The sequence below is a fragment of the Marmota marmota genome, unplaced genomic scaffold (assembly GCF_001458135.2).
Source record: "Marmota marmota marmota unplaced genomic scaffold, marMar, whole genome shotgun sequence".
In the NCBI taxonomy this organism is placed as follows: Eukaryota; Metazoa; Chordata; class Mammalia; order Rodentia; family Sciuridae; genus Marmota; species Marmota marmota.
In genome coordinates this window covers 17,882,998-17,896,400 of record NW_026000174.1, presented here as the reverse complement: position 1 = coordinate 17,896,400, position 13,403 = coordinate 17,882,998, and the positions used below count along the sequence as shown (strand labels likewise).

At 39.3% G+C, this 13,403-nt stretch overlaps 2 protein-coding genes across 2 annotated transcripts; both read left to right on the top strand.

Annotated features, from left to right (window-relative positions):
- Positions 1-4,251: 4,251 nt before the first annotated feature.
- On the top strand, positions 4,252-5,190 carry LOC107161074 (olfactory receptor 51I1). The gene has a single exon (XM_015507591.1). The coding sequence runs from the start codon at positions 4,252-4,254 to the stop codon at positions 5,188-5,190; it is 939 nt and encodes a 312-aa protein (XP_015363077.1).
- Positions 5,191-12,177: 6,987 nt separating this feature from the next.
- Positions 12,178-13,128, top strand: LOC107161063 (olfactory receptor 51G1-like). Its single transcript, XM_015507583.1, is given in 1 exon segment — positions 12,178-13,128. A coding segment is annotated over 1 exon segment (951 nt).
- The last annotated feature ends 275 nt before the right edge of the window (positions 13,129-13,403 follow it).

Sequence of the window (13,403 nt, the reverse complement as noted above, 5' to 3'; positions counted from 1 at the left end):
TAGGTGCTATATCTTTATTAATCTTTATAATCATCAGTGTTGAAGATAACATTTTAAAATTGCTCACTAATGTGTTTTTCTTTCATTTGTTTGTTTAGTTTTAGTTGAAATGAACAGTTTGTAATTTTTTATTATTCTGTCCAGTGGTTGAGTAAAGGAAACACTTGCAGAAGAAGCATGCCAAATGGATGCTTGTATGTGTGCAGAAAATATATGGTGCATTCAAATTCTATATATTTATCTGTGGATAGATGTGGGGGTATTAATGTGTTGAACGTTTTGTTGATATGTTAATAATAATGTAGGTATGTGTTCGAAATACTTACTTTTGGTTATGTGTTAATGGGAGTATATTTGAAATATATTGAGTCATTTTTCAAGTCTGTGTATGAGTCTCTATTTCTAAAATTATGTCCATAATGTATGTTAGCCTTTATAATTAATGTAAGTATGCACAAATTACAGGGGGTGCTTTTGGGGCAAGGGGTACAAGGGATTGACCCCAGGAGTTCTCTACTACTGAGCTACATCCCCAGTCCTTCTAATCTTTTATTTTGAGACAGAGTCTCACTAAGTTGCTGAGATTCTTGCTAATTTGCTGAGGCTGAACTCAAACTTGCACTTCTCTTGCCTCAGCCTCTAGAAGGCATGACCCACTACAGTCAGCTATAGTGTATGTTTGATATATCAAGAAATGTGATTAGTGACTAGAACACTGGGCAGTTTCAGGAGCTTATTTGCATATACATTAAGAGGTAATATGAATATTAATGAATAAATAGCTGGATGTGTCTAAGGTACATCTGTGGGGGTCTCAGCATGTCTGGGACTGTGCATGTTTCTGTATATTGTATGCAGCGTGTTTGTATTTCTGATCAAGGAAGGACTGGCATGTTAATGGATATGAATGATGACATCAGAAATCCTGAGGCCAAGATTGAGATTCCCCTGGGAATGATTCTCCTATGGCTCAGCTCAGTTCATTGATACCACCATCCCAATTATCTCCACTTTTCTCCCTCTTGAACCAAATGAGTCTTGGGATTTTGGCACATTCATAAATTTATGTCATAAGAGAATGGTTGATGCCGCTCTCGCGGCCAGATCCACAGTGCAGTACATCCAGCTATAGGGAAAAGAGACGTCTCCCATCCAGTGAGTGCTCTTCCCAAAGACTGTCCACCTGGACTCTTTATCTAGCCTTATCCAAAATTTGAGAATTTTTACTGACAGTAAAGCAAACTCTACCTCTTATATTTTCTCTACAAACATGAGCCAAATCTATTTCCTTCCAAAGTCCATGATCACAGAGAAATGATGCCTATTCCCATCTGAATCAAAGCCCTAACACCAAACCACCTACCATTAGGCCAAGGGACTGATGCATCAGATTTTGTCTTGAGGTTATTTTATATTTCTCATTTAGAAACCTACAATTTGAATTATGATCTCCTATACCTGACTCTGGGTGTATGTACATGGGGAGAAAAATCACAGAGGCAAATGAGCTGAAGTCATTCAACAATGTGTGGTCTTCAATCAGGTTGATTTCCACTATGTGTCAAGGGATTATCCTTAGTGGAGATATTGATGTGAGTTTGTTAATGGTGATCATTTGTGACACTGCTTATGTGTGTGTGTGTGTGTGTGTGTGTATGTGTTTATGAGAGTATAAACAAAGGAGGATGGATATTTGAAACATTATATTAACCCTTGAGCTGTCATGAGTCTTCTTGAGTTCTGTGGTGTGATAGTGTTACGTGTGACCCGGACGGATGTGAGACAGTTTCTATGAATGTGTGGATGTTCAAGTGAGTGTAGAAGTGTAAAAACGTGCACTTTCATTGCCTTTTTAGGCACTTATTCATGTGCAGGCTCATGTATATGCTGTGTTTCTACCTTCCTGACTTTTTTTTTTTTTTAACTGAAAAGTCACAGTTAAGAAGCTTTAACTGACACTTCCTGGACAAAGCAGAGAAAACAATGGTTGTTGGGTGGCATTGGGCATTTTCTCCTTAGAAATGTTTTCATTTTCCAGACAGGAAAATCTGCAGCACAAAAGAAATATTACCATCTAGACTACCTCAGCTTGCACACCAAACATTAAGAAAAGTGGGGCAAGCCTCTCTTTTGGAATAGGTTTTAGTATCTCTTGGTGCTGTCAAGGTTCTTCCCATTTCTTCAGGACTCAGACAACGTCTGGGAGTAAAGGTGATTTTAAAAAGGTAGATCTGGACAGGCTGGGTCCAAAAAGACTTCTTAGAGATATTGACTTTAAACATGGGTTGGGAGGGGGGGAAAGTTTATAGAGGATAAAGAACTATAAATCTTATTGATAAAAGAAGTGCATTGATTTCTCAGGTGGAAGAGAGAGAGAAATTAAAAAAAATACATAAATTTCTTCTGATAGTTTATATACTTTAAGGATTGTGACTGATATCACTATCCAGCCCCTGTCATGATCAATTTCACCATGTTTACCAGGTGTGTTAGGCAAAGAATGGAAAACCTAGAAAAGGAAAAGGACAAAAAAAAAAAAAAAGCCATTGTGCCTAAATTCTAGAATAAAGCTTTCATTTTGAGCTAGTTGGTAGTATGAAGATACAGTTGCAGTGATACTTTGAATAAATATGAAAAAGGGAGTCTTTAATGATATATTTTTTTCCCAATTTTCATCACTCTGACTATTGGTTATTTTACTTGGTGTTAGGCTGTTGCTGCTTACAGGCAAACACAGAGAAAGAGGATCCAGTGAATAAGGTAGAAATAGGAAAGCCAAGGCATAAGGAAAATCAAGGAGAAATGGTGCTCTTCCACAAAGAAGGCAGTTTGGGGAAGGTGAATTACTGATAATGCAAGCAGGAAAGTCACATGGATTAGGAGGATATTTTCATTACCTTTAGAAGCAAGGAGATTACTCGTCACCATAGAAAAATCTGTTTTGGGGAGGGAGAAAGTGTAGAAGCTATAGAAATGAGCAGTAATAGAAGGAAAGGCCAATGACATTGAATCCCTGATATAGAGGATCTCAGAAGTCTGTTGCAAAAGCCGGCACATTAAATAGGTAAGTGCAAGATCCTCTCCCTTAGCATCAGGAAGGACAGTGTTGAAAAAAATATGACTAAGAATTGATAGCAGCTAGAGAGGGAAGGTTCGAGTTTTCATGATGGGATGGTTGTTGCCTGTCAGGAAAGAGGCAGAAAGGGGAGGAGATAGAAGGCATCATACAATGGACTAATGGAAGAGAGATCTAAAGGAGGTGGCCAGAAATGGGATCTTGAAGATGAAGGGACAGTCTTTGGAGAAGGAGGGACATCTCTTTCTCAAAAGACTGGGGAAAAGGCTAGATCAATGTATAAATAGGTTTAAAATTTAAGCAGTGGCAAGAAATAATTACCTCCTTTTTATTTCAATAAAGAACTTGCTTCTTCAGTTTTGTACACCCGGTTTGATTATAGACCTTATCAAAGGTTAGGGTTAAAAAAAAAAAGGTTAGGGTTTACCATGTTCATATAAAAGGGAGGAAAAGAGATAAAGAAACAAATCCCCGTTGGGGAGTAGGTCAGGAAAGAAATGAAGAAGTTAAGAGTTAATAGACAAATAGATTAAAAAAAAACCCAAAATCAAAAGAATCCTGGAGACTTCAGAACTAGTGTACAAGCATGAGAAGGTCAGAGAACTGTGAAATAGAAGTCTATGATCAAAATGAGAGGTATTAAAATTTATGGTTTCAGAGAGAGAACAGATTTTGATGATGACCAATGTGGCCAAGGGATTGGGAGGCTGAGGTGAAGTGTGGATGAAGGCTATTGATGCTGTAATTTTATGACTGTAAATTGTTTGGAACGTCTGCTGAAGAGTTCCCAAAGGCATGGGCAATGTTTCCTCTTTATGGTGTATCTTAATTTCTACTTTCCCCAAATTCCTAGATGTAATTTCTGGGTAGATTGGAAAGGGAAGAGATATTGCAGTTGAAGGTTAGAGGACTTTGTTCATGCCGTCTCCCACCTGGCCTTGCCAGGTTTTGGGCACTCCTTTGAGTTTCCACCATGGCCTATGTGGCATGCTGGGCCCTGCTGGTACAGAAATGTATAGAACTCAGATTCTTCCTCACAGAACTCAGAGTCGGATGGAGGAGGCAGGAATATAGATACACGTTTTCAATCTCTTGTCTTTTGTGTTGGAGACAGGATATCTGAAAGAAGGAAAGTGAAGAACTCCCCTGACACCCTCTGGGCTCATTTCCCCGCCATGCTGGGCCTCAATGGCACTCCCTTCCAGCCAGCTATGCTCCAGCTGACAGGCATTCCTGGGATGCGGACAGGTCAAGCCTGGGTTGCCCTGATTTTCTGTGTCCTCTACCTGATCTCTATCGTAGGCAACCTGAGTGTCCTTGCTCTGGTGGTTCGGGAGCCTGCTCTTCACCAGCCCATGTACTACTTCCTCTCCATGCTCTCTCTCAATGATCTGGGAGTGTCCCTTTCCACACTTCCCACGGTGCTTGCTACTTTCTGCTTCAACTACCACTATGTTGGCTTTGATGCCTGCCTGGTCCAGATGTTCTTCATTCACACTTTCTCTTTCATGGAATCGGGCATACTGTTGGTCATGAGCTTTGATCGCTTTGTGGCTATTTGTGATCCACTACGTTATGCCACTGTGCTCACCAACAGCCGCATCTTGGCCATGGGCCTGAGTATCCTTGCTAAGAGCTTCACAACTCTGTTTCCTTTCCCCTTTCTAGTGAAACGACTGCCTTTCTGCAAGGGCAATATTTTGCATCACTCATACTGCCTTCATCCAGATCTCATGAAGGTGGCATGTGGAGACATCCATGTTAACAACATCTATGGACTCTTAGTGGTCATTTTCACCTATGGTGTGGACTCAGTTTTCATCCTTCTTTCCTATGCATTGATCTTGAGAGCTGTGTTGGCTATTGCATCTCAAGAGCAGCGGTTGAAGGCACTCAACACCTGCATGTCACATATCTGTGCAGTGCTGACCTTTTATGTACCCATAATAGCAGTCTCCATGATCCACCGCTTCTGGAAAAGTGCCCCGCCTGTTGTTCATGTTATGATGTCCAATGTCTACCTGTTTGTACCCCCCATGCTCAACCCCATCATCTATAGTGTGAAGACCAAGGAGATCCGTAGAGGGATCCTCAAGGCCTTCCATAAGTCCTAGGCCTGAGGAAGGCTGAGGATCCCAAGAGAGCACCTTTGGAGGAAGGACTATGATATGCCTACTAACCTGGAATGCTAAAACAAGGAGGAAGATGACCCAAGCTCTTGAGAGTTCTACATTTAGAATGAATAAATACATGTCTAACTCAATATAGTGATGAATATATTGAAAACTATTTATTGAAAATTCACTGTATGTGGCTGGGGTTGTGGCTTAGTGGTAGAGTACTTGCCTAGCATGCATGAGGCACTGGGTTCAATGCTCAGCACCACATAAGAATAAAATAAAGGTGTTGCATCCATCTAAAACTAATATATGAAAATTCACTGTCTGAAAATCCTTGCATCCTTAGTTGCTAAGGATATTACAATGGTGAGGATAGCATATTGTTAAATAAACAGATACACATGTCAAGAGAAAAGCATAAAAAAGAACAACAAATACCCTGAGATTTTTTTTTTTTAGCATATATGGGAATAATGGAAGTCCTTCAGGGCAAATAGGCTTGAACACAAATAATTCTACTATCATTGAGAATGAGGAAGAAAATAAAAATTAAAGACAGAGGTTTTGGTCTATGGAGAATTGCTGTTCTTGTGTAAAGGAGAGCATCTATTTCACATGGAAATAAGTAAAGCTTATTTTGGATGTTATGAAGTAGCTTGTGAAGGATGAGAGCATTTGGAGTGCTTGGTTCAAGATAACAGCGTAAAGGGACAGATATAATCACCTGAGAGGAAATATTTAGACAGAAGACAGAAACTTAATTCTCAAAGTACAGTCCAATGAACAATAGCATTGGCATATCTGGTACTTGTTAGAAAAACAAAATCTTAGGCCCCTCACTCAACTTACTGACTAACTGCATTTAGTAAGAGCCTTGGGTGACTAAAATTTTTGAAGCATAATATTCTCCTTTCTAATAACTCCCAGTGATTAGATTCTTATATGTCAGCTGGGCAGCAAGAGTTAAAAAAAAACAAACAAACACATAATTAACAAAAGTTTGAAAGGTGATTCTCAGAGTAAAACTCCCAGATCAGCATCATCGGCATTGCTTGGAAGTTTATTGGGCACACAAATTCTGAGAATTGTTCTCAGACCTCCCAAACCAAAAATTCTGGACAGTAGACACAGCTATTTGAGTTTTAAAAAGCTCGCTAACTTATTCTGGTAGTTTTAACCTAGAATACTGGCCTAGAATATTTGGGAAAGCTCCTCAATGAAAGACCTTCCTGCAACAGGGAGGTCTTTCATTGAGGAGCTTGGGGAGCAAGGACTTTAAAGATTGCCTAAATTAACATGTGAATGACTTAAAATTGGGAGAAACTGAGTGCTTTATAACTAAGTGTATGGTATTGGTGGTGAAGAGAAATGCAGACTTAATACCTTACTATCTCTATGAGACGATGCAAGTGGAACATAGAAACAACTTCGGAGGAATCTGATGAACTATCTTCACCCACGTCACAGTCACTGCCCCATTAAGTGACTCCCTTCCATTCCTCCCAATTCCCATTCCTGACATCCCAACCTACCAGGCATTAAAGTTTAGACAAACTCTGATTTTAGGTCTGCCACCTAGGTACATAGCATCAGTGGCCCCAGCAACATCTAGCTGATTGGCTCCTCTGCGGTGATGCTCATTGGGCTGTTTCCCTGCCCTTTCAGACCACGGAGCTGCTCATTGGGGGACTTTTTTGGCTCCGCCCACGTGACCCAGCCAATCGGCCTCAAGAGCAGGAGGATTGTGGGAGGTGGAGAGAAGCTTGTGAGGGAGAGAGAGGCTTGTGGAAAGCCGGTGGTGGCAGTTGAGGCTCTGAGGGTTTTTCCTGAGAGGCTGTTTTGTTTGGCGTGTGTGGTTCTAAAAATAAAGTCAGTTTCTTTTGACAAGTGGCTCCTGATTGTGCCCAGCCAGACTGCGGCAACATAGAAACTAGAGAGAAAAATTTCAGTTAGTTTTTTTTTTTTTTCTTTTTCAAGTTGCTCTGATACTTCAGAGCACCACAAGGGGAAAAGAAAGTTCTCTATGTCCGTCTTCTGTTTGACTCTCCACACACATTCTACCACATGATAGAAGAGGGAGAGAAATTCCTGTCATTTTTTTCCTCAGTACACTCTTACTCTTATGAAAAATTGAAATTAAAAGAGGTTAAATTTAATATTTAATGGGAAGAACAAATGTTGGGGAAAAGAACATATTTGGGGGATCTGAAATTGAGACCTGCAGCAGAAGTAAGTTACCACTAATTATCAGGTGTGCTACAATTAATTAAAAACAAAGAAGCCTATTACTTCCTTCTCATTTGAATCTCTATCTCCTGTAGACAGAAATATATACTTTACAAATTAGGTTCCAAGTTCAAGTTGGAGGAATATGAATATCCCAAAACCCTAAAGTAAAGCCAGGACATAAACCTAGGTTTGTGACTTTGAACTTCGTGTTCCTTTGCTGCCCTGGAATGTCTGTCATAGAAGAGACCCTGAACTTGCAGAACATGGTGAAGGGTCAATGGAGATGGGATGGCAGTGGAAATTAAGTAGGGGACAGTGGGGATAAATGGATCAGGGTAGCCAAGGGCATGCACTCTAAATTCTGGGGTTTTCTCTGGGCTCCAAGTTCTATTCTCTGATATCTAAGCTCCAAAATTTTTCTTCTGGGTTCTGTGCTTTAGGATCTACCTGAGATCTGTGTTTTATGCTCAAAGTTCAGGAACCTACACATTGGATTCTGGGCACACAGTTTTAAATTTTAGATTGGATAATTGTGTGTAGGTATGTGAATCTATGAAGCTTAGAAATTTTTTTCTCCATATTCTTCATCATAAGAAAGAAATTTAAATTTTATTTTTTTATTTTTAATTTAATTTAATGTAATTTTTTTTTTTGTGTGTGTGTGTGTGTGTGTGGCGAGAGGACACTTCCAGGGGAAGTATTTTCATATACATTCTTATCTTTCTATTTCCAAGGGGAGATCAAACCCCCTCCTTTTTCCATCACCAATGGAGCATCACACTCAGGCAAAGAGTACTCTGGAGGCCTGGGTCTCTGGGAACTCTGACTCAGAGACATTAAGTCTGCCTCCTCCCCTGGTTACTCACTGCCTGAGGCTCACTGTGGATGGTTGTAAGCTCTGGCCCTCTTGCATCCTAACAGTCGCTTGCTTCACAAAGCCCCATCCAGTGAGTTTGAATCTGTCTTTGTTTTCCAGATGTGTATAAGAAGTGTGTTTTTATTGATAATTCTGTTTGTGTTCCTGTATGAATTTCTCAGTCTCTTTGATCATATTTTTGAGTGAGTTTCTGTCAATGCCTGTGTGTTTCAATAGTTGCCACAATATGTTTAGCCTATGATAGAGAGGTTTAAGGAAAAACGAACAAACAAAAAATCCCCAAATTTCATTTTTTAGAAAAAAGAATATGCAGGGCTGGGTTTGCAGCTCAGTGGTGGAACACTTGCCTAGCATGTGTGACATTGGATTTAATTCTCAGCACCACATGTAAATAAAGGAATAAAATAAAGGTCCATAAAATTTAATTTTATATATATACATATACATACATATATGTGTGTGTATATATATATACATATATATACATATACAACATATATAAATATAAATATAAATATATATATATATATATATATATATATATATATATATAATTTTAAAAAAAGAAAGAAAAGAAAAAGCAATAGGCATTCAAATGCCCTTGTGGTCTCCCACCTACTTTCAAACAGGGTTTCCAGAGTCGCCTTCAGATGACAGGCATTGGAAACTTATCTCTGTCTTTTCCACACAGATTTGGAGATAAGATTTTCTGTCACTGAACAGGAGAGAACTTGACAGTCTGGAACCTCAGGCCTGAGGCAGGAGGAGAGTTGAAAGGACCTTTCAAGTTTATCCTGTCTTTCTCTGAATATCTTCATTATCCCGAAGCTTATTATTTTATCACATAGCTTTGACTTTGAGAAAAATGTTCCTTACATGACTCCCATACTGTCTCCTGGCCACCTCCACCTATCACTCACCACCTGTCACATCCATTCCCATTCATTTCTGCTATGATTCCTTCTTGTCAAAATGAAGCGTCCCTTGTTCCTTCAATTCTTTCCATATGTCTTAGTTTCTCTTACCTTTGCCTATGCCATAGTTGGTTTAACTCTTATCTAGAGTACAGAACTCAGAACTGAATGTGCTTCAGTTATGTCCTGAGTAGTATAATAATACATTTTATTTGTTAATGGTTTTTAAAGAATGTTTTTATGTCACAAACATGGGAATAGCCATGGAGGTGAGGTAAATGAGGCCCTTTAATATAAAAATCTGATATTAAAATAACTCAGTCTCAAAGGAAAGACAGAGGCATAAATGTCATTTTAATATAATAGGAAAAGTTCATATAAAAGTTCAGATGAGAAAATTACTATTCCTGCTTAAATGGTATTAGGAACAGTTGTCAATTTGCAGTAAGATACATATTACCCTGCTCATTCCTATTACACTTACTATCCATTAGTCACCTTAACAAGAGGACTTGTGTGGTGTGGAAATGGAAAGTCAGAAACTTTAAGAAGAAGCTAAAGGAATTTAGGATAGGTTATATGGAGAAGGGAAGATTATAGGATACCATGACTGAAACGTTCAGATAATATTTATCAATTTAGTTATTTATTCATCCAGTTATATATTTATTAAGCATTTGCTATGCACTTGGACACGTGTTACTATTAGGTATGTAGTGGGAAAAAAGTCAGCATTATTCTTTCTTTGATGAAGTTTGCAATCTAGTAGGGGATACAAACATTAAACCAAAGAATATACATGTAAATAAATGCCTACAAATTAAGATAAGTGTTGCAAGAAAATCACAGATACTATGAAGAGCAAAATTCAAGTGATAGCTGAGTAAGATTATTGTGCCTCCATGTTTGCAACAGTATCTATAATACAGAGAAAATAGATTTAACCCAAAGGTAAGAAAGTTCTCTATAAGTCAGTGAGACCTGAGAAGGATAGTGGTTTCAGGAAGCAATAAGAGTATAGACATTGAGAATGTTTAGACTAAGCGTAAGAATGTCATGGTGAAGATTCTCACAGTGCATGCAAGATTGGGCTCTGGTCTGATTCACCTTCAAGCAAGTGCAGCAATAGCCCTGAATTTAGGCTACTGCTGTGGATGCCACCTTAGAGTATTACAAGTGAATCTATATTTATTTAAAGGAGCTCTAGGATTCTGAAGAATCTGATGGATGATGAAACACAAGGAAATGTAAAATTGTAGTTAGAAGTTAGGGAGGAAACTTTCTGAAATAAAAGGTGTATGGAGGAGACTTAGGAAATGCTTGCAGGTTTCATTGTGGTCTAAAAGGATGTCACTATAGTGATTAGAATGTCATAAAATGAGTCTGGAGTTGTTCTTAACACTGAATTCATCTCAGAAAATTTTTAGTAACATTCATAATTTGATGCTTTACCCAGAGGTTCCAGTTTAATTTGTGAGATGTTTCCTGGGCACTGGGATTTTTCATTCTCCCCATGTGATTTTAATGTGTAGCCAAGATTGAGAACCACTGATCTATAAGGTCGACCCAAGAGAAATCTGTGGATAAGAGGCACATGGTAGTGTATTTCATTTGTCAGAGAAGTTGCTAGTTTTGAGGGAGGCCCAGAGAGAGTGTGCAAGGGGTTTTAGCAGAGCTGTGTCTGAAGAGTGACTATCATAAGAGTGCAGCTTCTTTGACTGTCCTTCTTGTTACACTATGACTATGACTATGCTAGTGTCCATAGTCATAGCTCTTTGTATTCCATGGGCTCTCCAGTTCTCAATCATTTATCCCTTCCAGCAAAGCATTATCATTCAATTATTTAGATGTTTGAGCCGTTTCACATTAGCAGCATGTGACCACAGGATAAAGAACTGATACAAAATCAGTGATTCCTACATCCAATCTGTCGAGTGAAACAGTAAACTGATTGGTGTTAATTCAGCTTTCATGCTCATTGTGACTGCGTCTTCCTATCTACTATTTTAAAATTTATTTTACAAATTTAATATATCATATTATGTTATTATATTCAATGTGTTATGCTATATTATGTTATTTCACATTGCATTACTTTAAATTTTATGTGACTTCCAATTCCTGATTGGTTTTTAGCTATTGCTCCCTGACTCTTGGTCTCAGATGGAATCTTTTATCTCTGAGTCTTTGATCTCCATGGTCTCTAGGTCGAATCTGCTCATTTCGAAAGGAACACATCTCTGATAATCTTTCTGTTTTTATACTGGAAGGTCACTGTATTTTAGCATAATTTTAAGATGGATTGTTAATTTCCTTCATAGTCCATATTTCTCTTTTGAAACAGTTTGAAACTGCAGTTACAATTTTACTGGAAACATTTTTCCCTCCCTAGGATTCAGCAGGGACTCACGGAGACTATCACTTTCCTAGGTGTTTTTGTCATCTCAGATCCATGTCAGCAGAGCTCAAACTCAATTCTTTTTGATGACTCTAGCCTAGATCAGAGTTTGCTCTCATCTCTGTAGTGAAAATGAATATAAACTCTGAACGTATATTAATTTTCTCATTTTTTCCTTATGTTCAAATAAAGAGAATAATACTATTTTCTTTCATTTTAAAATTAAAGTAATTGCCTATCTAGTGATTGGCTGAGTATGGATCTGAGTCAGATCTGAGTTATTTGAGTTTGTGTCCCATTTTTAAGCTGTGTTATCTCCCACAAAATTGGGCAGTCTAACATAACTCTTTTACTATAACATGTTAGGAATGTAGAACTCAGGAGAACAGGAGTAGAGATGAGATTGTGTGTTACTCCAGCTTCCCCCACCCTTCCTATCTCATTTTTCAGCCTTTAGAGTGGGCTACTGAGGCAGACGACTTCAACTTGTGCGAGCTAATTTTCTTTTTTTTAAATTTTTTTTTTCAAATGGCAGGTGAAGACTAATACCTGCTGTCGATGACATGGGAACTCAGAGCAATGGAAGCCTCGACCGCCTATCTGTCTTCCTGACTGGCATCCCAGGACTGAAGGCCCAACATGGCTGGTTCTCCATCCCCTTCTTTACCATGTACATGGTGGCCATTGTGGGAAACAGCCTAATCATGGCAGCAGTGCAGGCAGACTCTGACCTTCATGAGCCCATGTACCTGTTCCTCTCCATGTTGGCCATCAGTGAGGTGGGCGTCTCTGTGTCTACACTGCCTACTGTTATGGGCATTCTTTGGTTTGATGCTCACAGGGTTGATTTTGATGGCTGCCTGGCCCAGATGTTTTTCATTCACACCTTCTCCTGCATGGAGTCAGGGGTCCTGTTGGCCATGAGCTATGACCGCTTTGTAGCCATTTACAATCCACTGCGCTAAACATCCATCCTGACCCTGCCCCGCATCATCTCTATGGGTTTAGGCATTACACTGAAGAGTGTAGCACTCATGGCTCCACTTCCAGTCCTGTTGAGGCAATTGCCCTATTGTCACATTAACATCCTCTCCCATTCCTACTGCCTCCATTCAGATCTGATCCAGCTGCCTTGTGCTGATACTATGCTCAACAGCATCCTGGGCTTGGCCATTGTCCTGGCCACTTTTGGGCTGGACTCACTGCTCATTGTGGTCTCATATGGGCTGATTCTTTATACAGTGCTGGGTATTGCTTCTGAGGAGGGAAGATGGAAGGCTCTCAACACATGTGTGTCACACATCTGTGCAGTGCTTGTGTACTATGTGCCTATGATTGGTGTGTCTGTCATGCATTGGGTTGCCAAGCATGCCTCACCTGTGGTTCACACGCTGATGTCTAGCATCTATCTCTTTGTGCCACCTGTGCTCAATCCCATCATCTACAGCATTAAGACTCAGCCAATCCAACAAGGAATTGCCATCTTATTCTCCTGCAAGAGGAAATTGATCTAAGTCACTTCTGCAATCCAAAAGTTTGATTGTGTTTCTGCTATGGGCAAAACACAACACTAGGAACTTTGAGGATAAATAGGAAGGAAAAATTCGAAGCATTGTAACAGGATTGAATCTGAATCACAGGAATTACTCCTAAGTCCTTTACCTCTCACATTTTATTAATATATATGTCTCTGTGTGGGCACACCTATATACCCTTCATTTCTAAGCAGATATAACAACTTGAGGGCAGAAATAATGAAATTACCTCCCCACCTCATTCTCTTAGTAGT

What these genes read in the sequence shown, in the direction of transcription:
- LOC107161074 (XM_015507591.1), top strand. Translation starts at nt 4,252, where the DNA reads ATGCTGGGCCTCAATGGCACTCCCTTCCAGCCAGCTATGCTCCAGCTG.